Below are 27509 nucleotides of genomic sequence, written 5' to 3' on the forward strand. Positions count from 1 at the left end.
TTGATGGCTGAACGGGACTTGATGTGGGGAGCAGCGTTTTGGATGCGTTCACGTTTATGGAGAGTGGGAGATGGGAGGCTGGCCAGGAGGGCATTGCAATAATCAAGTCCAGAGGTAACCAAGGCCTGGTTGAGGGTTTTAGCAGCAGGTGAACTGAGACAGGGCCAGAGCTTGATGATGTTATGGAGATGGAGTTAGGTGGTCTTAGTGATGGAGTGAAAGTTCATCTCGGGGTCAAATACAACACCAAGGTTGCGAACAATCTGGTTCAGTCTCAGATAGTTGCAGGACAGAATTACGCTCCTTTTTTTTTTAAAACATACCTAACCTCAAGGTGACCCCTTTTTCCATCCTTCACTCCAGCTGTCCTGTCTTTTTGCTGAGTGAGATGGTCAGTTAGTGTCAAATTAGCAAGTTTTTCACATAGGCATAAGTCCACTAGGAACAGGACTGAGTTATACAGACTCACTACACAGAATTATACACCCTCACTACACAGAATTATACGCCCTCACTACACAGAATTATACGCCCTCACTACACAGAATTCTACACCCTCACTACACAGAATTATACGCCCTCACTACACAGAATTATACGCCCTCACTACACAGAATTATACGCCCTCACTAGACAGAATTATACGCCCTCACTACACAGAATTATACGCCCTCACTACACAGAATTATATGCCCTCATTACACAGAATTATACGCCCTCATTACACAGAATTATACGCCCTCACTACGCAGAATTATACACCCTCACTACGCAGAATTATACACCCTCATTACACAGAATTATACACCCTCATTACACAGAATTATACGCCCTCATTACACAGAATTATACACCCTCACTACACAGAATTATACGCCCTCATTATACAGAATTATACACACTCATTACACAGAATTATACACTCTCATTAAACAGAATTATACACCCTCACTGCACAGAATTATACACCCTCACTGCACAGAATTATACACCCTCACTGCACAGAATTATACACCCTCACTGCACAGAATTATACACCCTCACTGCACAGAATTATACACACTCACTGCACAGAATTATACACACTCACTATACATAGGTCTCTTGCAGAAAGCATACTGAGGAGACCCTTAATCTGGGATGGATTTGAACTCTGGCCCCAGGGCTGAAAGATCAGTGTTAAAACAATTTTTTAAATGATAAATTAGCAGAATTATTGTGCACTTTTACTTGGATGATTTACTTGTGAATGTTTAAATAATGTTTGTTTTCCCTTGTAACATTATATTAAATAATATTGATTGTTACAGAGTAGTTTACTAACCAGATTAATCCTGTCTTATAAAACAGACCTGTCGGTTGTCGCTTTATGACCATGGAGGGGGGAGGGGGAGGATGTGAGTTGTTTACCTTATCCCAACTCCTAATTGTTGTGAGGATTGTCCACGTTTGCGTATCACTTTATTTTGTTCTGTTCATTCTGTATTTGTTGGACCATTAAAATGCACTTATTTTCTGGAAAAGTGTTATAGTCTGAAAGTTATGCTTGTCGTACAGATCATTGGCACGTGTTTCAGAGTTACGCACAGTGACTAGTTTGTTGTTGTTTGGTAAAAATCTGGCTTGAACCCAGTGGCGATAGCTGTTAGAATCATATCTCTAAGGACTGATGTTTTCTTTTACAAAATGGAAGGACATGGCATGCTCTGGATGCTAACCTGGATTTCCTTTATTTTTGAAAAGAAAGTCAAAAGTTCACCTTGGGAGCTGTCAAGCAGTAGGCCTCTTCCAAGAAATCACCTGACCTATGTGGTACTTGGGAAGGAATTGTTTGTTTGAACTGCAAAACTCTTTACTTAATGAAAAGCTGGAAGACAAAAAAAGGCAGCTGCATGGGGGAGCAGAAAATAGCTGAAGCTGTGAACCCGCTTGTTTTGAAGGCAGTCTGGTTGGGGAACAAGCTGAGAAAGGAAGGCTACCTTGACTGGCTCCCTCTCTCCACCTTGCCAAAAATTGTGTGTGGCTATCAACCTGCAGTCGGAGAACCCTCACCTGAGTGAAACCAGTCTGCATTTGGACCTGTAAAGCTGACACCAGTGGTGAGAACTTCCAGGCATTGACCAGGACCAGCACAGGAGAGAACTCTAGGTCGAGAGCGTCGAGACCCTGCGGACTTTATTCTTTATTTTTTTTAACACCCATCTTCCAAAGCCCATTTCTGCAGAGAGACTCCGCCTGTTTGTCCTCTGCGTGCGTGCCAGGGGAATCCTTTAAGAGATAGAAGGTTATACTTCCCGATTATAGCTGTGTGTTAACCAGTACTGGCAACTTGTTAAAAGAAGTTTTGTTTAAAAATAGATTAATCATTCTGAGCTTTTGAAAGAACCCTGGTCAGAGTCTCTTTTCTTCTGGGTACTGGAAGTATAGGTACACAATTGGCCATTTTGGTGAGAAAATTAAACATTTAAATTAATGGTATGTCCTGCGGAGTAGTGAGGCTTGATCATTCGTGCGCTCCTTTCATCCCGGTCATAACAATAGCAGTGCTGAGGACATTTTGGGATCCTACGATGATTAAAACTTCATGTTGCATTATTTTTTTGGGGTGCTGCATTGGTATTTTTGTTCCGTAATGATAAGTGTATGTATTGCGTCCTCTACATGGAATAAAATAATTTTTCCTACATATTTTCTTTTAAAATCCTGCTGCTTCATGTGGTCCAGGGCGCCTCTTATGGTCCAGCAAATACGGTACTATTGATGGGTTCCTTGGTGGGTGGATGGGCCTGTTTTGTGGGGAGAGACGTGATGAAGGTACAAAATCAAAATATTGAAAGAAAACCCTCCCAAAAGACAGAAGAAGAAGTGAACTTTTTGAACAAACGGATGAAGGATGTTGAAAACAGAAGAAGAAGAAATAAAGCAGAGGTTGATAGATTTCTAAATAACAATGAGAGAAGGAATATGGGGATAGTGTGGAAAAAAGGCATTGAAGTGGATGGTCAGCCATGATCGTATTGAATGGCAGAGCAGGCTCGATGGGCTGAATGGCCTACGCCTGCTCCTCTGTTCCTATGTACCATTCAAAACAAAGGCTAAAAAGAACAAGAAAAAGTAGAAAGAAAACTGTCGCTTCGATTTGCCTATCTTAAAGATGATTGATTACATGCAGCTCTAGGCCCAACTCCTGGAGTGGGACGTGAACCCAGATTGATATATGTAGACCAAGACGTTTCATTTGGCAGGTCTGTCTGTTTGGTGAATTCACGAGGGTATCACTTCTTGCAGCTGTGGCAAGCAATGGACAGTGATATGAAGGGATGCATGGCGATTGGTATATCGGTCTTGGTAGTTTACATTTGAGCACAGTTTGGTAATAGAAAGTCTTTCTTATCATTGCAGGGACGGAAAAAGTTCGGCAAGCGCAAGCATGTAAACATCTCCACGTGGTAAATCCAGACTGGTTATGGAGCTCTCTAGAACGATGGGAAAGAGTTGATGAAAAGTTATTCCCATTGAAAGAAGACTACATCAAAACGCAAAGGTAAACAACAACAACAACTTGCTTTTACGTAAGTGCTTTTAATGTAGAAAAGCATTCCAAAGTGCTTCACATAGGCACTGTCAGGCATCATTGGATGCTGAATCAAAGGAGGCTATAATGGCAGGCCGAAGGCTTGGTCAAAGAGTTGGATCTTAAGGATGAGAGGAAGATGGAGAAGCACAGGGGATCGGAGATGGGATTCTAGCTTGGGGGAGTGGGGAGGCCAACAATGGTTAAGTGAAGGAGGTCGGCTGTGCACAAAATGCCAAAGTTGGAGGAATGTAAATTCCCCAGAGGTTTTTAGGCTGCATAATGTTACAGAGATGGGGAGGAGCAGGGCCCTGAAAAGAGTTGAATGCGCAGCTGAGAATTTTAAACTTGAGGTGTTGGGGGACTGATAATCAGTCCAGGTCAACAAGGTGGTGGGTGATTGGTGAGTGCGACTTAGTCTGTGATAGGATATGGGCAGCATAGTTTTGGGTGATTTGACTTTTGCAAAGGGTAGAGGTCGATAGGATGGCCAGGAGATCATTGGAAGGCTAACACAAAGATGATTGGCGGATGGGCTGGAACAGGGTCAGACGTGGAAGTAGACAGACTTTCTGAGGGTATGACATTAGGATACTTCGTTTGGAGTTGAATAAACCGCCTATAATGTGAACAATCTGGATCAACCTGAGCTGCAGGCCAGAAAGGGGAGTGTCCAAGCTAGAGGGTTGGAGGCAAGGGCTGAAGATAATGATTTCCGTATTCCCAATGTTTAAAAAAAAAAGAAAAACATACTTATTTATATTTGGCATTTATATAATGTTTTTCATGACCCCTGAATGTCTCAAAAGTGCTTTACAGCCAATGAAATACTTTTGAAGTGTAATCACTGTTGTAATGTAGGAAATCGGGTAGCCAGTATGCACACAGCAAGCTCCCACATTCAGTAATGTGATAATGACTAGATAATCTGTTTTAGTGGTGTTAATTGAGGGATTAAATATTGGCCATGGAGAACCTCCTACTGCTATCCTTTGAAATAGTGCTGTGGGATCTTTTAAACCTTTCACCTGAGTAGGCAGATGGGACCTCGGTTTAACATCTCATCTGAAAGCACCTCCAACAGTGCAGCGCTCCCTTAGTACTGCACTGGAGCGTCAGTCTTAATTTCTGTGCCCACCCCCTGGAGTGGGACTTGAACCCAGAACCTTGTGACTGAGAGGCAGCGCACTATCCACAGCTACCTCACAACTGGAGCAAATAGTGGCTCATCCAAGGCTGAATGTTGGACAAACCGTCTGACAATACAGAAGCAGTGGGGAGGGGGAGCTGGGAGTCATCAGTGTACAGATAGAAGTTGACCCCACGCCTTTGAACAATGAAGTTATTTGGAATGTTTTATTTTTATCCAGAATGTAGCTTCTAACAATCTTTCCCAGCAAGTGAACAATCATAGCTAATACATGTCTATTGCATGTGATAAAATGGCTAAGATATAGGAAAAAGCCAAGGTGTATGTACTATTCTATGTACTTCAGTTATGCCACCTTAAACACCTTATTACTGTGTTGCACTTCATATGCTTTGGCAGTTGAAAGACTTGTTGCTGGGACTGCAAATAACACCTCTTGATACTAATGACCCCAATTTCTTTGACATCTCTAAAGGAGAGGACTGAAATGTTGCAGGTCCTCGTTGATAACTAAAAGATGCCTTTCATCATCTGGATAACCTGGTGAGCAACTCTTTGCGTCATCAGTTGCCTTGGAGCACTGCTTCCCTCAATCTCCGACACAACTAATGCATTCAGAATGCTGATGGTGCAGCAGTTATTGTGGTTACGCGGAAGTGTATAACCTTGAGGTTACCAGTGATGACACCCCCCCACCCCCACCCCCGGAGACTCATTGGCCTGTTCTTTTCAGCACAATTTGCCAAAACCGTTGCAGAAGATTGTGACCTTTCGAGTGCAAATTACGTCCAGCACAAATGGGAGTTTCTGCAATCTCTGGAGCTTGTTTAAAAAGCATGTGCTAGAAGCAGCACCGCTCACAAAACAGGCCATGCTCCCCTCCCCACCCCCGATCAAATTAATCACAAGTCAGGAGTGTGATGGAATACTCCCCACTCGTCTGGATGAGTGCAGCTCCAGCGACACTCAAGAAACCTGACACCATCCGGGACAAAGCAGCCCACTTGTTCAGCACCCCATCCGCCACCTTCGACATCCACTCCCCCCACCACCGATGCACAGTGGGTACCACCTACACGATGCACGACAGCAACTTGCCAAGCCACCTTCTCTAGCAAGTTCCAAACCCGCGACCTCTACCACCTAGAAGGACAAGAGCAGCAGAGGCATGGGAACACCACCACCTGCAAGTCCCCCTCCAAGCCACACACCCTCCTGACTCGGAACTCTATTACCGTTCCTTAACTGCCGCTGGGTCAAAATCCTTCCTAACCACACTGTTTGTGTGTAGCTGCTCCATGTGGACTGCAGCGGTTCAAGAAGGCAGCTCACCACCACCTTCTCAAGAATGGGCAATAAATGCTGGCCTAGCCATTGACCCCCACATCCCTTGAAAGAATAAGGAAAAAATCAGCATGGCGAGTTTCTGATACCTTCAGCCTGCTTGTGGGCCTTGGATAAGGCTTTTAAAATGGAGCTTTTCTTAAGACGCAAGAACATTAATAGGCGTGTTTTAAACCCTTTTGGTTATAACATTTCTTTAAATTTACTAAGGGACTGACTACATCAATATAGCTAACAATTGGTCCTGTATACTTTTTTTTCAAGTAATTTTCAGTAATTTAAGATTGAGTTACTCACAGATGATGGATTGACATTGTGACCAAAAATTGGTTGTGTTTTTTTGCAATAAACCTATTTTCAGCTCTTTAAGTAAAACTGCTTCAAATTACCTCTCTTAAGTATATTAGAATATTTTTTAAAGCTGAAGCTTTTCTTTCGAAAGAAAAATTACATTCTGAAGCACTGCTTGATTGCACTGGTTTGCAGTGGGTTTTATAATCAATGATATGCATGAAACTTTGAGCAGTAACTTTGCAGAATGAGTGAGTGCGGTTTTTGCCCGGGTCACTGACTGTGCCTGGTGTGGAAACTCTACCTTCAGTTGAGTAATTGGAGCCATGGGCAGATATGTTCAGAGATCCGCACCCTCTGTTTTGACAATGCAATGGGATTTTCAATGTCTACCTGAACCACCAGAGCAGGCATGCAGGATCTCTGGTTTACTTCTGACCTGGAGAATGGTATCTTTTTGACAATGTAGCATCCTCTCAATACTGCATCAGAACATCAGCCCGGTGAGTCCTGGAGTAGGGCATAATCCCACGACCGGCTGATACTGTCACGAATTTTCACCCTGTGAAAATGTAAAAGAAAAAGACAAAAGGTTGACCGTGTTGATAACAGGACGCTTTGTCTTGACAATCACTGGCGAACCATGTTTGTGAAGTACTGTTTGAGCGAAAATTACACAAGAATTGCTTTTCACGAAATACATTTGAATCTCTGTAATATTTTCAGAAATACCGCTGGAGTCCCCTACCAAGGATCTATAATTGGCTCCCTCTTTGTCTTCATGTAGACAATGGCACATAAAGAGAACTTCCTCATGTATGCTGCTCTATCTATTCCTCCACTGGCTCTCTCCACCCTTTCACTAGCTCTGTGCTGTCAGGAACTTCTTCAACATCCAGACTTGGATAAGCCACAATTTCCTCTTTTTAAACGTTAAGAAGACCGACTGCCCCTGCCATTTCCACAGATTCCACCTCCATCCTGAGCCATTGTCCTATCTGATCCTGAGCTGAGATTCCCATTCCAACCCATATCTTCTCCTTCACCAAGTCCCCCTCCTTCACCTCCATAACATGGCTTGTCTCTACTGCACCTCAACCCATCTGCTGCTGCCTTTGTCACCCCCAGACCCAAGTGTTTCAATGTTTCCCTGACCAATGTTCCAACTCCCATCGTCTGTATCCCTCACCTTATCCAAAACTCCTGCTGCCCATTTCCTAACTTGCATCAAGTTTCGCTGATCTACATTGGCTTCCAGTCCCCCCAACATATCAAACTTAAAACAGCCATGCTCGTGTTTAATTCCCTTTGTGGTATCACCCCTACATACCTCTGTGATCCATGCGCACACACCTGTACTTTGTGTCCCTAAGATTACAGCTCCTTGTGCAACCTCCTTCCCTTCATTTCATCATTGGCTTCAGTCCCTCAAACTCCAGAGCCTGGAATTCCCTCTGTAAATGCTGCCCTCTCTCTCTCTCTGTCTTATAAAACCTTTCTTCGACCCAGTTTTTTGACCAGATGTTTGGTCACCTCTTCTAGTATTTCCTTATATGGCTTGGTGCCCATTTCTTCATCTGATCATGTTAATGTGATGCTCCCTAGGATGCTTTTCTATGTCAAAAGTGCTATATATATGCATGGCACTGAGTAACTCTGCTCCCACGTCCTGAACAATCAATCAGGCTGCCATGGAAATTGGCCGCTATCAGTTAAAATTTTTATTTTTGTGCCTTTTTGCAGAACCAACAGCCCTGCCAGTTTCCCTGAAGTCCAAGGTGGTCTGCAAACACCACTGTTTCATCCAACTCCCATTCATCCGAAGGCTCAGCCTGGACCTGAAGTCCGCATTTATGATCCCAACACAGGAAAGCTCATCCGGAAAGATTCTCAGGGGAACCGGCAATCCGTGTGTATCCAACCTCCAGCTCCACCGGTTACGTTATCCGTTCATGGAGAACAGTCGTCATTCAGGTAACGTTCCCGGGAAGAGTCTGAACATTCCGTTGTATGTTTAAGCCAGAAGAGTACAACATACTGATCGTAAACAGCTCTCCCTTGAAGATTATGGTTAGAAATGGCATCTCTAGGTTGTGGTGGACACTCCCCACAGAAACAGCATTGCTATTAGCTTCCAGTGACTAACTCTAGGGATTAGAAATGAAGTAGAGAAGGCAGACTTTTGGATGGAAATTTGCAATGGGTTATCTCCGGCAGTTTGGGGAGCTTGGTCTGCACGGTGTGCTCTTTGAAATGCACCATGACTGACTTCCATTCCTTAATAACTGTTGTGGAGCAGCATGTCCTGTAACCTCCAACCACCACAAAGGCCTGCCCCCACCTGCCCATTACACACACACACACACACACATCCTGGAATTCATCCTGCATTTGCCTTAATATTTCCCCATTTGACTCATCACTGGCAGAGACTGGGTGTGTTCATTCATATGGAGACTGGGAGGACGGACAACCACCCTGCGCTACCCTTATGCACTTCTTGATGGCTTGTCAGAGGCTCAGGGGACTGTTTGCTTGTCTGTCCTTTCACCTCGAGGCAACGTGGTTCTCAGTGACCATAAAGACAAAGAGAGAACTTAACGCCATTAAAAAATCTGTTCATTCATGTGCATGAGTTTGGTCTAATTGCAAAAGAAAATATCTATCTTTTTAAAAAAATCTGTTCTTGCAAGTGCAAATATAACTATAATTTGCAAACACTAACGTTTTTAAACAAAAGGTAATTTCTGTTCTCATTTCATACACATTCCTGGCCATATATTAGAGAATTTATTAAAGGAAGTCCATGTGCTTCACCTATTATGAGCAGATAGCTTTATTCACCTCATCAGTTTATTGGGTTTGAGTTGAAAACATGTGACGCTTCTCTTATGCAGGGTGGGGCTCAAGTTAGTGTTTCTAAATGCACTGAGCCATTGTTGTGAAAGAAACCTATTCTGAAGGGGTTTTCCTTGGTTGACTGCGCACACCATTCTCCATGACTGATGGCTGTGCACATTACCCTCCATGTTTGCTCCTAGCTTGTACCATCACCCTGCATGCAACCTGTGCTGGTTAAGAGAGCAGAGTGAACAGAGCAATCTCTCAGATGGCTGAAACCTTCATCTTAGTGGAGAGAACAAAGTTGTTGTTGAAAGAATTAAGTTGGCTCCTTTCCGATGTTATATATCAAACCCTTCCACCCCATTCGAGAGGGTAAGACTATTTTCCCCGATGCAGTTGCCATCTCATGGGCTGACTTTGGAGGCTTAAAAAATGGCTAAGTGAAGTCTTTTCTGTTCTGTTGTCTAAACCTGTCACAAGGACTGATGTGTGGTTTGGAAGAGCAATTCCTTCTCTGGAAAGAAATCATCATGAGAAGCACAATAGTGGCAGAAGGAGCAAAATGACTGACGAAAGACATATTATTCATCATCTAGGTTTTAACAGTTATTCTTCTAAGGGTTGATTCCAAACAGCTGCTTAATCCCTCCTGGATTGACCATCAACCTTCTAGAGTATTCTATTTGTTGCTCTTTTATCTTTGTTCTCAAAGTGAAATTGGCAAAATTGTTTTTTTTCTTTTCCTTCTCATCTTTATTTTATTTGCTCACTTATTTTCTCTATTCTAATTATTTTTCCCTTCCTACCCCACCCCATCCCATAAAGCAGACTTCTGATTCATGTTGCAACCACTTGATCTCGGTGAAATTTCTCCCATTTCCACAACTGCATTCTGTAGCCAAGATAGAGGCTGCTGTGTATTTTTGTGAATCATCTCCTGGCTTAATGCAAAAATGAAAGTTGCTGCCAGTTGGTGTAGCAAGAGCATTGAGGGTCATTTAAACAACAAAGATACAGCCTATGGTATACGGAATATACTTTTGATGTAAGAATGGTAATAATGCGCCCAAGGTTAAGGTTTCTTTCAGTAGCTTATATAAGGTGTGTGTGAAGCTGTTTTGCTGATGTTACAATGACCAAACCAATATTTATTCTGATTGGTGTGTCTGTTTAATTTGTTACTTAACTGCGTCTGAAATAGAATTGGCAAGTGGCAGCCTTAACTTTTCCCACATGTCAGTAAAATTCTGGGCAGTGTTGGATGAATAGAAGCAAAGAAAATGTTGAATTTATGACCGTTAATATTTTGACAAATTCAGCTTTGAAAGGTTGGATCTCAAATGGCAGTTGCTCTAATTTTTTGACATCCACATCTTGGATGCGTGTCAGTTTTTCAGAGGGAAATAATAACGTTATGTGACCATGACCATATGGTGAGGATGAACATGTTCGGTTATTTGATTCTTCTAACTATAGAATGCTAGTCTGCCTAGATCAATAAAAATACCCAGAACCAAGGGAAAATTGATGCTAAGCAGCTGATCAGAGAAGTAAACTGGTATGAATCGCTAGGCTTCATAATATTTATATACACAAACAGGATCCTTGAATTCTGATGCCCATGTATCCTTCCAAGGACTTCATATTTAGTATTGCAAGCATTGCCTTATACATAAGATTGGATCTTTTTACCTGGTATTTCTTGCAAAGTTAATGGACAATGGCCCAGACCTTCTGAAACAGGGAATCTATTGCATGTCCCATTTGTTAGATCTTTGTCCCTCCCCCTTGAGCTCAAAAGAAATTGCACCACAGATTGCTGGAAGTGTAAGCGGATAACTACACGACAAGGACCACAGAGCATCTGAGACATTGACGAAGGACAGGATCTACAACCCATCTCCTTAACCAGCGAGATTCATGGATTAAGATAGAGGATGCAAGTAACATCCCAGAAACAACTGTAAATCAGGAATTGGAAGGGAGGGGGGAACTCTTTACAATCACCAGGGAAATCACCAGCAGATTGTTGGAACTGCAGGTTGACAAGTTCCAGGGTCCTGATGGATTTCATCCCAGGGTCTTAAAAGAAGTTGCTAGTGAGATGGTTGATGCATTGATTTTAATTTTCCAAAATTCACTAGATTCGGGGAAGGTTCCATTTGATTGGAAAGTAGCAAATGTAACTCCTTTATTCAAAAAGGGAGGGGACAGAAAGCAGGAAACTGTAGGCCAGTTAGCTGAACATCTGTCATGGGGAAGATGTTAGAAGCTATTATTAAAGACGTTATAACAGGGCACTTAGATACATTCAAGGTGACCAGGCAGAGTCAGCATGGCTTTTTGAAAGGGAAATCATGTTTAACCAATTTATTGGAGTTCTTTGAAGAAGAAACAGGTGCTGTGGATAAAGGGGAACCAATGGATGTACTGTACTTAGGTTTTTAGAAGGTGTTTGATAAGGTGCCTCATCAAAGGTTATTGCACAAAATAAAAACTCATGATGTAGGGAGTAACATATTGACATGGATGGAAGGTTGGTTAGCTAACAAGAAACAGAGAGTGAGCATAAAAGGGTCTTTTTCTGGTTGTCAAGATGTGACGAGTGGTGTGTCACAGGGATCAGTGCTGGGGCCTCAATCCTTTACAATTTATCTTAATGACTTGGATGAAGGTACTGATGGTATGGTTGCTAAATTTGCTGAAGACACAAAGGTAGGCAGGAAAGTAAGTTGTGAAGAGGACATAAGGAGGCTACAAAAGAATATAGATAGGTTAGATAAGTCAGCAAAGACCTGACAAATGGAGTATAATGTAGGAAAATGTGAGGCGGCCCATTTTGGCAGGATGAATAAAAAAGGGGCACATCATCTAAATGGTGTGAGATTTCAGAGCTGAGATGCAGAGGGAGCTGGGTGCCCTAGTGCATGAATCACAAAAGATTCGTTTGCAGGTGCAGCAAGCAATTAGCAAAGCTAATAGAATGTTATTGTTTATTGCAAGGGGAATTGAATAGAAGAGTGTGGAGGTTATGCTTCAGTTGTACAGGACACTAGTGAGACCATATCTAAAGTAGTGTGTGCAGTATTGGCCTCCTTATTTAAGGAAAGATGTAAATGCATTAGGAGCAGTTCAGAGAAGATTTACAAGATTAATACCTGGAATGGGCAGGTTATCTTGTGAGAAAAGGCTGGACGGGTTATGCTTGTATCCGCTGGAGTTTAGAAGAGTAAGAGGCAACTTGATTGAAACATATAAGATCCTGAAGGGACTTGACAGGGTGAATGTGAAAAGGATGCTTCCTGTTGTGGGGGAATCTAGATCTCGGGGGTCACTGTTTCACAATAAGGGGTCACCCATTTAGCACAGAAATGAGGAAAAAAATTTTCTGAGACTTTGGAATTCTTATCCTCAAAAGGTGGGTGAGACAGAGTCCATGAATATCTTTTAAGGCAAAAGTAGATAGATTCTTGATAAGCAAGGGGGGGTGGGGTGGGGGTGGGGGGAGAAAGGTTATTGGGGTAGGCAGGAATATGAGGTTAAAATCAGATCAGCCATGATTTTATTGAATGGCGGAGGAGCTGAGTGGCCTACTCCTCCTGATTCATATGTTCATAGAAACAGAAGAAAGAGAAGGAGAATGAATTAATTCAAGTAGGTGCAGAAAAAGAAATAAAGCGAGGAAAAGAAATATTGGATTAAAAGAGAGAAAGAAATGAGACAAAGGAAAAAGTGAGAAAAAATATCAAATAAATTATTGCTCCCTTTCTGGGCCAGAGGGGTTGAGTAGCATTGCAGGGAGAGTAAATCTCATCATTAAAAGCATCCTTGCATTGTTAAGTACTAGCCCTAACTACTTCTGGTGAGTTCCATTTGTTTTAGCAGTAGAAATGCAGCAAGTTCTTGAAATTCACGGGGAGGTTGAGGGTGGTCTCCTATTTTCACGAGGCTGAGGGCAGGGCATCACCAATCATCCAGCAGTGTGTGGCGATTCACATCTCTCGAGCTATCTCTTCCTCACCGTCAGTTGCTGGGTTATTGAGCATGGTGTGCGCATTAACTCAGCTGTTATTTTCCCGCATATTCTGGCCTGATATAAATGGTTTATTTGTTCCCATTGATTGTGTGTAACTGTGTATCACAGCTCGTACTTGGCTTGTGTATTCCTCCTCGCAGGAGGTGAGCTACTTGGAACCAGTGCATCATTGTCTTTCCAATGTTGACAGATATGCATGCAATACTTAAATAAATAGCTTTTTTAAAAAAAAACTTCACAGTGACGTTGGCCAGAATTTTCCCGCTGGCGATTTGGGGGACATGTTAATAATATTTTTATTTTTCTATTTTTTTTAATTTTTGTACCCTATCACTAATCTCCCTGAGACAGCACTTAGTCTCAGGGAGCAGTGCACTCTTTCACACACATGCAAGAAAGAGCGCACTTTGACAGCTGGGGATTCCCAACCCCGCCCCCCCCCACCGCACAGGGAGAGCATAACGCTTCCCATCAGGCAGGCCGCTGGGCAAACCTTAATTGGCCCGCCCGCTCAAAATGGCGGCGGGCCCCATACGCCCACCAAGGGCAAAATTCTGCACATTGAATTTTACCTGAATAAGGTGTTTTCAAAGCAATAGTCTAACTCTGTTACAAACTCAACTACTGATGCTTAGAAAAGGCTTTGAGTCGAAATGAGTTTTAGTCCCTCTCTTGACCCTTAGGTTTGCTGTTGCCTTGCTGTTGCTACTCTCTTGTCCTGTCCAGTTTACTGGTACCTCCTATTCTATCTTGGATTGTGTGTCCTCGCCTTTAAATTAGTAGGAACTGACAACGATCTTATTGAAGTACAGCTATTTTGTGTAAAACCATTTCAGAGGTCTCGTGTTAAGTCATCAAGACCCATTAAATATTCTTGGGGAATAGGATAAGTGCCCGTTTCTTTAGAACAGGTTAATGAGTATAATTAGCAGTGTCAGGTCGTTGCACAAATGATCGTGAGCCATGGCATAAGCTGTCATTTGACAGGGAAGTCAGAAATGAATCATGATCTGAAAATACAGTTTAATTGTCTAGGATGACGAATATGCCCCTTTAACATTTGTAAAATGTAGTTTTGAACGCAATATGAGAAAAGAAATCCTCTTCGCTATTAAACAGCTGTGCTGCTGAACAATTTTAAATGTGAAACCCATTGCTGCAACTTCACAGAAGTGCAAGTCTATATTTTTACTGATTATACAAATGTCACTTGTGTCAGTGAATCAGAATTCATGAAGATTCCTGAATTGCCGATCTTGCATTGTTGGTTTATAATAATCATTTGCTTGGTCACAATTTGAGTTTGTGTTGTTTCTCTATTCTGGTTGCTGACCTTCTGGACTTCTGCTCCAACAGCATGGCCATCAGATGCAGAATTTATACATCCTGCTTGTCAACATGTAGGTAAATTTAAGTGCCGCTGCTGATTATTTATTACTCATTGCAGTGTAAGGCATACAAATCAAACATCATTACAAAAGGTACACAACAGATGACTGGCTACAGCCCGTCAAGGGATGGGCCATGGATTTACCCCTGTGACGTTTGTCACATGCATCTTTTGTATGGGATATTAGGCATTCTTTAGTAATGAAATAATTTCTTGGGGAATGTAAAGCTAAACTAGCAGCCGTTTCACAGTACAACTGTTACTATAAATTTGCTTCTGGCATTTCTTTTGGCTGGTGTGTGTACAAGTCGCAGCATGATGACGTGGTTTTGGATCAGTCCTTTTCTGTATGAGAGTGACGTGACCTGACCTGAGGCAGCGAAGGTCGAACACAGTAATTCCTAGCTTAGCATTGTAGTTGTGTTTCTGAAAGTGCAATTTTAAGTGAAACAACTTTTTAGGGAATCAGATTTTCCCATTACAATCGATGTAAATGCTGTAGCTGGTATGTAGGATCCTTCTTTGTCAGGAAAAGACATGAAAACATGGTACCTTGTAAACTGGAATACTAGTGATTGCTAAATTCCCATATTTGTAAATAAAGTAACCTACAAGATAAAATAAATTTAAAAATATAAAAGAAATATGCTAACTCTTTCCACTTACTTCCTGCTTTGCCAACCCTCTTTCTCTCTCTCCTGCTCGCCAACTCTCTTTCATTCCCTCCCCCTCCTTCACCTGCCCCTCCTGCCAAAGCTCTCTCTCACTCACCAATTCTTTTTTTCTCTCTCTCTCCCCCTCTCCCTCACCTCCCCCTCCTGCCAACTCTCTCTCACTCACTAATTCTCTTTCTCTCTCTCCCTCTCTCTCTCTATCTCTCCCACTTGCCAACTCTCGGTCACTTGCTTGCTCCCTCTCTCCCCTTCTCTCTCCCCATCCCCTCTTTCCCCCACCCACTCTTCCACACACAAATTCTCTCTCTCTCTCTCTCTCGCTTGACAAATCTTTCTCTCTCCAGCTCGTCAACTCTCTCTCTCCAGCTCAGCAACTCTCTCTCTCCACCTCCCCCCCTCCCCATCTCTTTCTCTCTCTCTCTCTCCTCGCGAGGGCTGAGGAGAGTTGTGACGAGAGGGTGGAAATGAGCAAGGGAACGAGAAGGGCTGCAGGTGAGAGAAAGTTGGGGAGGGAGTCAGGGAGGGAAGCAGCATTACCCAAAGAGCTTTGCCAGAGACTGTACCCATACCTTGACAGCTGTTAGACAGAAGGAACCTGCACTTCCACCCTGCATCCTCAGGACATCTTAAAGCGCTTCTCAGCCAGTTAGTTATTCATTGAAAGACAATTAATTATTTATTATAGGCAGTTTGTGCACTCAGCACCACCAGGTCCCACACACAGCAAATGGAGGAAAAAAATGGAGTCTCTTAGGACTGTCTGGTCAATGGTTCAAAGCTGATACTGCATTGGTAACAGTTATAGTTTTATTTAAGTAGAAGAGAGGCTTAATACATTACAGCAACTGTTTACAAAGAGCAATTGAAAATTATTACCTGTTATTATCCTTTCATAGTAGGTATGGCCCATTTCTTGTTCCTTCTAGCATAGGTGTTTGTACCGTGTGCCTCCTGACCCTACTACACTGATAATGATCCAAATTCACTAGGATATATTTCTGAAAACCAGGTTTACAGAAATACCCATCCAATCATGTGTCTTCCATGCCCTCCATTTTACCCAATCAGGAACCTGGCAAGACCTGTGTTCAGCACAGTCCTTAGGCCCCCCTTATCTACTGCTTAGCCTGAGCACAAGTGTTTTTTCTGTTTCCATGGTGATGTAAGCAAAGACCTTGGCGACATTGGGTTTTAATTAGAGGCTGGTTTTAAATTTGCTTTAAACTAACAAAAATGAGACCAAGTTAATAAAACTGCAATAAATAAAAACTATAAACTGGCAATTTTAAGTATTAAACTACAGTCCAGCAAAGCTTAATGCCGAAAATTAACAAAAGGAAGTTCATGTTTGGTTATATTTTTTGCCCATTTCCAACAAGATGGGGATAAGCCTGCAAACAGTCCTAAATTTCACCCTGTACTGGTTTTCTCTCTCACCTAACAAAAATTAATAGTTCTTATGCAGTAACAAGGCCACTTGTGATGCAGCCCTCTCTGCAGCAGCAGAATGTCCAAAGCAGTATGCTTTTAAAGAAAGGAGCTTTTAGAGAAAAGCTTAGGGTCACTTAACTCTTGCAGTGCCTAACCCTTCAAAAGCCCATACTGGTACAAAGGCCCATGTCTTATGTGTGTGTGCATGTGTATCTCTCCTAATTTTCTCACTCGCCTTTCTTTTGTGCTGTCGCAGCTCCCTCATTTTGAAATGTCATTTATTTTCCTTGTTTAACTTTCTGCATTTAATCAGAATGCTAGTGGAGATCTGGACAGAATTAGATAGAGAGAAACTCTTCCCATTGGTGGAACGGCCAGGAGCTGGAAAGTACCGATTTAAGGTGAATAGCAAAAGAATCAAAGGTGGAACGAGGAAAAATCCTTTTACGGAGTGCAAGCTTGTGACCTGGAATGTATTGCCTAAGAGTGAGGTTGAGGCAGATCCAATTGTGGCTTTCAAAAGAGAATTGGATAATTATCTGAGGAGAGAAAATTTATAGATCGATGGGGAAAAGACGGGGTGTGGGACGAGCTGAGTTGCCCTTGCAGAGAACCATCAGACACTGGCGCTCTGAATGGCCTCCTCCTGTGCTGTAACCATTCTATGATGTGTATCAGTCCCTTAGACTTGTAAAGGAAGTGGACATATCAGCTTTACTTCAATTCAACAAAGTGTACAACTCCCAATTTTCTTTTATCAGTCCATCTTGTCATTATTTCAGAATTGTTTTTCAATTCCAAACTCAGAGGGCAGAAATTAGTGGAAACGGTGTCATTGTATTCCCCTGTTCTTGCCTCTGAAATGTACTTTTTATCATTGTTGAGTCAAACCACAAATACATATAGATTCGAATAAGAAACTGGCAGAGGGCTTGCAACATCGCTGATCCTTCATCTACCTACCGTATTGTGATGGATAGACTATCGTTTTGACTTAACTCCTGAGAGTTACCTGATCTCCTGTGGTCTACAAGGTCTCATTACAAATTTGTAACTCAAGGTTTTGAATCATCTTTTTATTATGGTGGATCAATGCTGAATTAATTAATCATTAAACATTAATCATGTTCAATTGCATGCAGGTGGTAGGCATTCACTGAGGATTCACTTGAGCTCCTATAAATAGACACAGACGGAAACTGCAGTTGTTGGATTAGGAGGTGTATGCTTGTCATGTGTAACTCTGTAAATAAATGGAAAAGTGCATAAAGATTGGTTCCAGTTCTGTGCTTTGCCAACTGGCTTTCTGGAGTCAAACATGGGAAAAAGTTAACTGTGTTCCTCTCCGGAGATGCTGCCAGACCTGCTGAGTTTTTCCAGGTATTTTTATTTTTGTTTTGGATTTCCAGCATCCGCAGTTTTTTGCTTTTGTCTTATGGGAAGAAGTTTGATCATTGCTTATGATTTAAACACTTAAAATTGATTAATTGCTAAAGTCATTAGCTGTTACAGGTAACTTTGTTGTTGGGCAACAAACATTGCTCTTTTGGAGGCCCCTCTAGCATGTACTCCAACATTGACTTTCTCAGTGAGAAGGGAACCGACCATTGCATGTTCGGTCGGACCTTAGGGATTGCTGACAACTGAAGGATGTTGAAGCCGCATTACATCCTGTGCCCTGTTTTAAATGCCAGCTTGGCTCCGTTGGTAGCACACTCATCCCTGAATCAGGAAATTATACATTCAGGTCAGCGAACACATTAAACCGAAGCTTCATCTGCACTAATCAAAGAACAGGAGTCTAGAATAGGTTTAGCTTCAGAAGATGGGATAAAACTGAAGAAGAGACTTAAATGGACTGCGACTGTTGCTGGACCACTCTTGTGATTACGTTCAGAGAATGATGATCTTTGGGTACAAGATGTCTAGCATTTACCACTACGGAGCAATTAATTATGTTATCGTTATCATGTTTCCTGGTGAATATTTATTGTACATTTTTGACATACCTTGAACATTGACTCCTTTCATGTGTAACCAAATGACATATTTTTGCACTTAATTTGTTTTTGGTTTACAGTGCATCTATGCTGCAACACAGTATTCTTATTTCTTCATGCATGAATAAAGTTATGGTATAAATCTAGAGCAGATTTCTTGACTGACTTCTGGCCTCTTTTGTAAAGATACTAACCGAGAGTCATCTTTCGCACTACTCTAGATAAACCCTTACTTTTTTTTTCTCTCTCTCCTTTCCCAATCTTATCTCTCTTTAAAGATTCTTTTTTGAAAAAGGCGATTCTCTTTAAGACTTGCATAAGGACTGTGCCATTGTACAGGAACATGTTTTAACTCCCCCTGGATACGAAAGTTGAGGGAAGTTGGTACACGTACTTTCTTCATTGCTTCGACAATTCCTATAAATGGCTGAAAAACGCATTGGACCCCTGCCAGACATCACAGATGACTTCCTCTCCCTGGTGCTGGGGGTGTTGATTTGAATGACCTCCTTTTATGCTGTAATTTCTATTATTTATGAAACCTGTGGTTTCTGAAAATGAATGTGATAAAAACGTGCCTGTATCCTTCATGATTTTTATCTTTTTTTTGAAAATAGTCGTGATGGTCTCTGTGGTGGCGCAATTTAAAAAAAAAAGTGCTGCTTTAAATTGGAGTTTTTAAAATGGCCCATTTAGATGCCTTAATACTTTAGCCATCAGTCTGAGACAGCAGTAGCAATTAGTTTATATAATAGCTATCGCACACTTTCTGTTCTTAATTGAAGTCTAAAATATCACTTGCTGTGTTATTGGTAACCACGTTCTCTTTTAATTGGTGTATTATATACCACACCACACATTATTCTTTTAGTTATATTGTATGCTATATCACAAATCTGATTATTTTAATTGGAGGAGATATGGGTGGCTATTTGTCCAGGCTAAAGGCTAGCCTCGGACTCATTGACAAGTTGCCTAAATTTATGACCCTCTTAAATTGGTGAATAATACTTTTCTGAATTGATTAAACTTTAGTGTGCTGACCTAGGAAGTGGAAACGCTCAGAAGTCATGGAGCATTGGAACTCATTGTGAATTGGGGTTTCTTGGCTACATGTTTCAGGATTGTTGAGGCTACATTATCAAACTTTAATTAGTTTGATCATGTATAGAATGTTGAATGATCCTAACTAAAGCAGAAAGATGCTCAAAATGCCTATTGAAATAAACGTGAGATTTTATGCTGCTCTAGGCAAATGTTTCTCTCACCTTCCTGGTGTGATTCTGTCATGTTTCTGTTAATTTTAGAATCCATCTTTTGTGCATTAGACCACAAGTAAGTTATGGGTTACTTAGGAATGTGAAGAACAGAATCTATGCCTGGTCTTGGCACTTAATAGATAAGAGATCAATTTAAAAATAGAGCGGGGAAGAAAAAAACCTTCTTGCAAATGAAAAATGTTCAGTGAAGCAGAAAACCTGTTAGTAGATCAGTGATATTGTAGTTTTGAATCGGTCGTTTGAATGGAATGAATTCCAACCTGGACTCTTATCGCTTGAAATTAAAGAGCAGTGGCCAGATTTATGTACCAAATTAATCAGAAAATAGCTGATCTTAGTTGGGCCAGATTCTGCTAACTTGTCCTTTGCTAATGTTTTTTGTTTGACAGCTGATTCACGCCCCATTCAGCACTGCTTCCCTCTAATTTGACACGGTATTGTACTATTTCTCTATTGCATGCTGCAGCCACCTTGCAGTACCACGTTGACCTAAATATGTCAATTGAGTAGCTTTTGAATCCAAGAATATTTAATTCTCCAGAGCTGCTAATGATTTTTGACACAGATCTTGCTGTATTTGGTTCCTGGAACTGTGCTTGCTGAGATACAGTGGTTCCTGGTCCGACAATGCCACAATTTTAAAATTCTCATCCTTGTCTTCAAATCCCTTGATGGCCTTCTCCCCTTCCTATCTCTGTAACCTCCCCTCAGACCTACGATTGTCCCAGATCTCTGTGGTCCTTCAACTCTGGCCTCTTGAATAGCCCTCAGCTTCCAACGCTCCACCAGCTGCCAATGCCCTAAACTCTGGAATTCCTTCTTTAAACCCCTCCACCCTCTGTTAAGCCGCTCCTTCAACCCTATTTCTTTGATAAAGGTTTTGGTCTTTTTCTTGTGGCTTGCTGTCATTTCCTAGGCACAGTTTCTTAATAAGTCAATGTCAGTATAGTTTAAATGCTAGTAAGGGTATGAATGAAGTTTGCTCATCGTAGAATCATAAAAAGGTCACCGCAGAAGAGGGAGACATTTGGCCCTATTGTGCCTGTTTCTGCACCTGGTTAATGGACTTACAGCAATTTGTAAAGCCTGCAATTATTGATTGTAGTCTGTACAGTTCCTACATTGCAGCTCTCGCAGTAATTTAGAGTATTAATTGCATTAAAAGTATGATAGTACCAACCTAGTACTTTACCCATATTCTGTTCTACTATTACTGAAATAAAGCATTCAGATACATTAAATTACTAAAGTTGGCATTTTTTTTTTGCAAGAGAAGACAGCATACAAAATCAAGTCAAGCATGACTGGACTATAGTGCATGGTATAATATAAAGCCTTTCTTTCATGAAACTTTTAATTCTGTTGAACTCCTCACCGAATGGTTACTTAATGAAAGCAACTCCAGTAGGATAGTCCAATCTAAGAGAGCAGTAAGTTAACTGATAACTGAAGGGGCCCCAACTTTATTGACTTCTGTAGAAATTTGTAGTGTTATTGAACTGTAATAGCTCCTGAATCTGTCATGAATTATATTTCATTAAAGTGCACTTGGGACTCCCACCACATGCTCCCATTAACTCAACAGCAAAATAGTACATCACTCAGCTATTGCATGAATCAAGCAGAACACTTGTCCACTTTTAGCCACAGATAAAATAATAGACAACAGAAAAGTGGGTAAGACACTATGGTAATACAATAACCAAAGTAACATGGGCTGAATCTTGATGGATAAAAATGGCATGTTAATGATGCTGCCTGTATTGAGTGCAAAAACTCGGCAACAAGTTCAGGGGATGAGAGTTGAGAATCTCCTGAACCTGCTGGTCAATTTACACCACTCCACCATTTGCATTGCACAAAGAGCATCTCACCCATAGCTCCTATGTTATTGTTAAGAAGTTGCTGGATGCTTGCGTTAATTACCTTGTAAGCTCACTGCAGAAAGTCAAATCTGGTCATTGATAGTGCGAGTACCTTTTAATGATGTGATCATTGTCAGTGCGACGCCAATCAACCTCTCTGGCCCAGAAAGTGGACAGTTTAAACTGTTCAATCTCAACCTTGCAGTCAGTCGTCAGAAACTCAACAAAAATGTCAAATTTTAAATTAATTTTTCTTATTTTCCTTTCTTGTTTCTCTTTATTAATCCATAATCCAATCTTTCTTTTCCTCTCTTTCTGTTTCTAATTTGACTCTAAGTCAACCTTTCTCTTTCTTTGCCCTTCCTCTGTTTCATTCTCAGTCCTCAAATCTCATTGGTTAAAGTCAAATGGAACTCTCCTGCTTCTATATAAAAACAAAAAAACTGCGGATGCTGGAAATCCAAAACAAAAACAGAATTACCTGGAAAAACTCAGCAGGTCTGGCAGCATCGACGGAGAAGAAAATAGTTGACGTTTCGAGTCCTCATGACCCTTCGACAGAACTTGAGTTCGAGTCCAAGAAAGAGTTGGAATATAAGCTGGTTTAAGGTGTGTGTGGGGTGGGGGGGTTGGGGGGGGCGGAGAGAGAGAGAGAAGTGGAGGGGGGGTGTGGTTGTAGGGACCTCTTCTGCTTCTGTTGTGTGTCAAGCACAACCGTCCATAACCAATACCATGTTCCACCTGAAAGAAAAATACAAATAACCTGCCAACACCTACAATCTAAGCACTTGCAACTCCTTGACAAATGGGAGGAAGAGCCTTATGTCAGGATAACTCATGCCATGTGAGGAGCTGATTGCTGAATGGACTACCCCCTGAATTGCGCCAAGATCTAAAGATCAGGCAAAACATCGTAAGTCAACTTGCCAAGCATGACCATAATTAGATCTCTAAACTCCTCAAGGACCCATCTATTGCCACATGACAACCACTGTGCAGTTTGACCTTCCTCCCACAAGTGACGTAAAAGATGAGTGGAAACTGCTCAGCGATCAGATCTTCAAGACTTCTGCTCAGGAAATACATAGCTAGTCCCATTGCTCACCAAGGTACCAGATGCCCTGTGGCCCTCTCTACGCTGTTATCAGCTCACACCTCCAACAGATTATGGTGCAAAAATATTTTGAGCTGATGGGCACTGGAATTGTCTAGCAACACAAAGAGTGAGATCCTTTACTGCAGCAAGTTCAATGTACCTGTCGGTACATTGAGTTGATTTAAAGGATAAAAGCACTGATCATCCTTCCAGTTCTTCATAGAGGAGCTGAATAGGTTCTTAATAGGGTCTCTGATGACATTTGCAAAAGATCACTTTGGAAGTTTCTACTAAAGTTTCTCTTCACCTGGAGAAGAGCTGCAAATAGAAGACCAAAGGTCATGAGAACATCCCTGGATTACAAGCACATTTTTTTTCCTTTGATGAAGAAACAGATTCTTTGGAGATGGTTTTGAAAAGGCCAGATCTGAGCAGACAATAATGAGTTGATGGCCCAGGGAGGGAGAGTGTCATATCTTGGTGGTTGTTATGTCCTGGCAAGTAACTTGGCTTTAACATTTGGTGTTCTCAAATTGTCATTACCAAGACAAATTCACAAAAGAAAATAATATGGAGGATTCCATATCAGTGGGCATTGAATTTTGTTTTTGTCAATGCATTGAAACAATGACAAACCCATTTATGGTGGATATTTGCATTGAATAATTAATGAATGTAATTCCTGGCAGAGGCCTTGTGGTGCAGGGGGTAGTGACCCTGCCACTGGGTCAGAAGCTCCAGGTTCAAGTCCAGGACTTGACTATGGAAAGTGCACTCATAATGCAGCCAAACAGGTTGATTGTCAGCCCATAAATCCTCCTAATTCACCTGTTAGCAGTAAGAGTGGGAAAGTTTCCTGGTCAGTCAGACTACAGAAGGCAATGATAAGCCTCTGCAGTACTTTCCCAAGCATAATCATGGACCAATCCAATGGAAGTCCATGATCGCCAACTCCCTCTTAGGGAACGGTACCTGAAGGAGGAGGAATTACAATTCAACCAGCAAGTCTTTTAGTTGAGAACCAAGGAAATCTCTTGCAGATGTGGCAACTCCCACAATATTTTTACCTACCTATGTAAACTTGTGTAATACTATTGTACTATTGTGCAGTCCTATTTTGCCACAGCAATGTGAACTGTGAAACTACTGTGCAGTGCAATAATTGATTTTGATCTTTAAAGCATAGGGACTGTCTTGGGGTATTTTGAACATCCAGCATTGAGGCACGAATCACTCAAAACCAGCTCAGCTAGAGCGGAGCGTGTCATGCTATGCCTGTCACACGACTCCTAAAGTAGCTGCTCTACTTGAAATTCGGTCATGGAAGGAGACTCCCAGGAGGACGGCGAAAACGCATTAGGGATGTCCTGAAAGCATCCCTGAAGAGGTCGAACATCCCCACCAACTCATGGAGCCCCTGGCTTGTGAGCAAACAAAGTGGAGAAGATTCATTCGGAAAGGCGCCGAACACATCGAGAGACTTTGTCAGGAGCACACGGAGATGAAGTGGAGTCGTCGGAGAGAGCACACAAACCTTCAAACAACCGACCTTTTCAAGTACCACCTGCCCCGCATGTGGCAAAATCTGCAGATCATGCATTGGACTTACCAGCCACCTCCGAGCCCATCAAACTGGGGGGGGAAGCAAGTCACTCTCAGTCCAAAGAGACTGCCTAAGAAGAAGAGGAAGACAACTTTGAGATGCCATGTCTTGCTACTCACAGGTCTGGCATTGGTGCTGGAAGCAAATTGAGGTGATAATTAAGGATGCCATACATTAAAATGTACTGAATTTCTCTAAATTATACTGGTACTAATTACTGAATAAGCTGAGCGATAACATTTGTTTTCTCCACAAAATAAACTCTGTTATGCAATGTCGATGATCGCCTGATTCTAAAAGGGGTGAATACTGTGTGAAAAATTGCCACAGTGCAAAGTATAAAGATAATCAGAAAGATTAAGGTTCCCATTAATCATTTTAACTGAATATCAGTGAGATATTATGGTATCATCGTTGGATTTTTAACGTTTCAGCATCTACATGACTCTCGGTTTTGCAACAAAATAAAATTAACAGACACTGATTGATGGCCCTTTTTTTTTTAATCATTGGGGAAATTGTATTATGCTTCCCTGTTTGACACCAAAATGATTGCCAAGCATGCAAGACATGTCCAGACCCATAGTCCAACTCCATGTTTCTTTCCTCTGTTAAATTGGGCAATAAAACTTGACGTAATAAAAATTACATGATTCATCTGTGCCTTAATAAAATAATGTGTAGGGGAAAGCATGTAATTTCACACATGTACTCAGCACCTCATTCAATTCACGAATATGTTGTGCATTTTTCCAGTCAAGATGGAGTCACATAATTGATCCATTTCTTCAATAACTGCAATAACCACAAAGCGTTTGAAAACAGTTTGGCTTGGTTCCTGTGATCACCTTTAGGAAGCCCTGTGCAAGTAAAATTTAGGAACAGCAGATCCCTAATATTTATTAGAGTGGACATTAGAACACAGTTAAATGCTCAATACACTTAAACAGCTGAAAGGTGCCCTTAGCTTTAGTAAAAGGCGAATTTTCTCAACCCAACACTTGCAACAGGAACAATGCAGTTTAGGTTAGGCCTCTTGTCTATCCCTGATTTTAAGCACTCCAGTCCTGGTGGCTGTGCTTTCAGTTGCCAAGGCATAAGCTCTGGAATTCCTGCCCTAAACCTCTCTGCCACTCTACCTTTTATTCTTCCTTTAAGATGCTCCTTAAAGCCCACTTCTTAGACCAAGCTTTTGGCCATCTGGCCTGCTATAGCCTATAGTGCCTCAGTATTAAACTTTGCTTTATGATGCTCTTGTGAAGCTCCTTGAGATGTTTTGTTACATTAAGGATGCTATGTAAATACAATTTGCTTTTGAAGTGGACATACTTCAAATTTTACTGAAATGTTGCTGATAACTACTGTATAGATGGGAAAGAGTTACTGAACGCGTTAATGGTTGTGGATTTCCTTTTTCACCTAGATTAATTTTACGATCCTTTGTACCAAGTTTATCTCCACAATTATTTTGAAAATACTTGCCACTGTATAAGGTACTGCCAAAAGCCTATCAATAGTACTGCAGCAAGGCATCATACAACAACAGTCACTATAACTCACCCCATTTTTTCCCAAGATGAGGTTTTCATTTGGGTGATGAGCAATTTGCCAGGCGTTATGAAATTTCAACAATTTGGTATTGACTTCAGTAAGGCCTGTGTCTTAATCCTTTTTCGAATTCATTCCTACACCAAACAACACAAATATGATCTGATACTTTGAGAAATGAAACAGCACTTTGGGTGTACCTACACCACGTGGACTGTAGTGGTTCAAGAAGGCAAGACCACCTTAAGGATGCCCACATCCTGCGAAAGTAACTGATCTCTGCATTTATTTGTATTCAAGTTCAGCAGTGATAGCATATCTACTTGGAACGGTTGGAGGCCAGGGTGGAGAATGAAGCTTTGATACAGATCAGCCGTGATTTAATTGACTAGCAGAACAGGCTCAAGGAGCTGAATGGCCCACTCCTGTTCATGTGCTTGCATACTGTCTTGGAGTTTGTCTGTTTACTGGAAGGCTGGGATTGAGGAATTTAGAGCCATAAGAGGTCTACAGCACAGAAATTGTCTGACACCTGGACGACATTCTTAAACCATGGAGCATATGATAGGATTGACGAAGTTCATCTATTCTACGAATTATTCGGGAGAGAAATGAGGAACACTCTTTCACTTTGGGTACTCTGTTGGCAATGAGGGGTCCAAGTATAGCACAGAACAGATATAAAATAAAACTGCTAATTTATCCCAGCAACCTGATGTATAATCCTTCTGAAAGAACGACTACAATTTACTTCAATTTTTGCTGTAGTTAGTTGCATTTGCTTGAAAATGTCAGTTGGATACCAATTGTCTGTTATAGTGAACAGTTACATTTTCTTTGGCCCCCTCCTGACCAGTGACTAAATGGAGATTGTCTAGGTGCATTTTACAATTAAGTCGCTTCAGGCAGCAGAAAGAGGGGAGAAAGAAACCATCAGTTTGGATTAATTTCCATCCAAGCGAGTGATTTAACTCACTGAATAATTTAGTTTTCTCAGCACCATGCCATCTTCTTTAGTGTTTAAGATAACTTGACAATTCAGTTGTGTACGGCTTCCCTCCTCTCCTCTTTGTGTTCCTTTTTCTCAAAGGGATTTGAACAAAAGTAGAATAGTCGGTTGATTTAACATTATAGATCTTCAGCATAACTTATGTGCAACTGTGGCATCCTTTTACAATACAGTAATATGTTTTAAATTTCAAGATAGCCCAGGGCAGATGGAGTAATTATTTCAGATAACTGAGTTACCCAACCCCATTTTGAAGACCTTTGTTCCTAATGGGGCCCCCTCTCCATTTTATTCTTATTCCCAATTCCAATTGGGCTGGGATGATTGAAAGAAATATATTGGGTTCCATTAAATGTTTTAGGGGCGTGTGCAGG

The 27509-nt window shown here is 41.5% G+C and overlaps 1 protein-coding gene across 3 annotated transcripts in view; it reads left to right on the top strand.

The window, feature by feature from the left end:
• ctdp1 (CTD (carboxy-terminal domain, RNA polymerase II, polypeptide A) phosphatase, subunit 1) overlaps positions 1-27509 on the top strand; it is a 284685-nt gene that overhangs the window by 102987 nt on the left and 154189 nt on the right. For 2 of the 3 annotated variants that reach the window (XR_005943330.1, XM_041190087.1), the window contains exons 9-10: positions 3403-3544; positions 8103-8333. Coding sequence is in view for 2 of the 3 variants with exons in the window: in XM_041190087.1 (XP_041046021.1) it covers positions 3403-3544; positions 8103-8333 (373 nt within the window). In the remaining variant the exon portion in view is untranslated. Of the gene's footprint in view, positions 1-3402; positions 3545-8102; positions 8334-19012; positions 21256-27509 lie in introns of those variants that run through there. The other variant, XM_041190089.1, reaches the window with a different exon arrangement.

This window comes from Carcharodon carcharias, chromosome 6 (assembly GCF_017639515.1).
Source record: "Carcharodon carcharias isolate sCarCar2 chromosome 6, sCarCar2.pri, whole genome shotgun sequence".
Lineage (NCBI taxonomy): Eukaryota > Metazoa > Chordata > Chondrichthyes > Lamniformes > Lamnidae > Carcharodon > Carcharodon carcharias.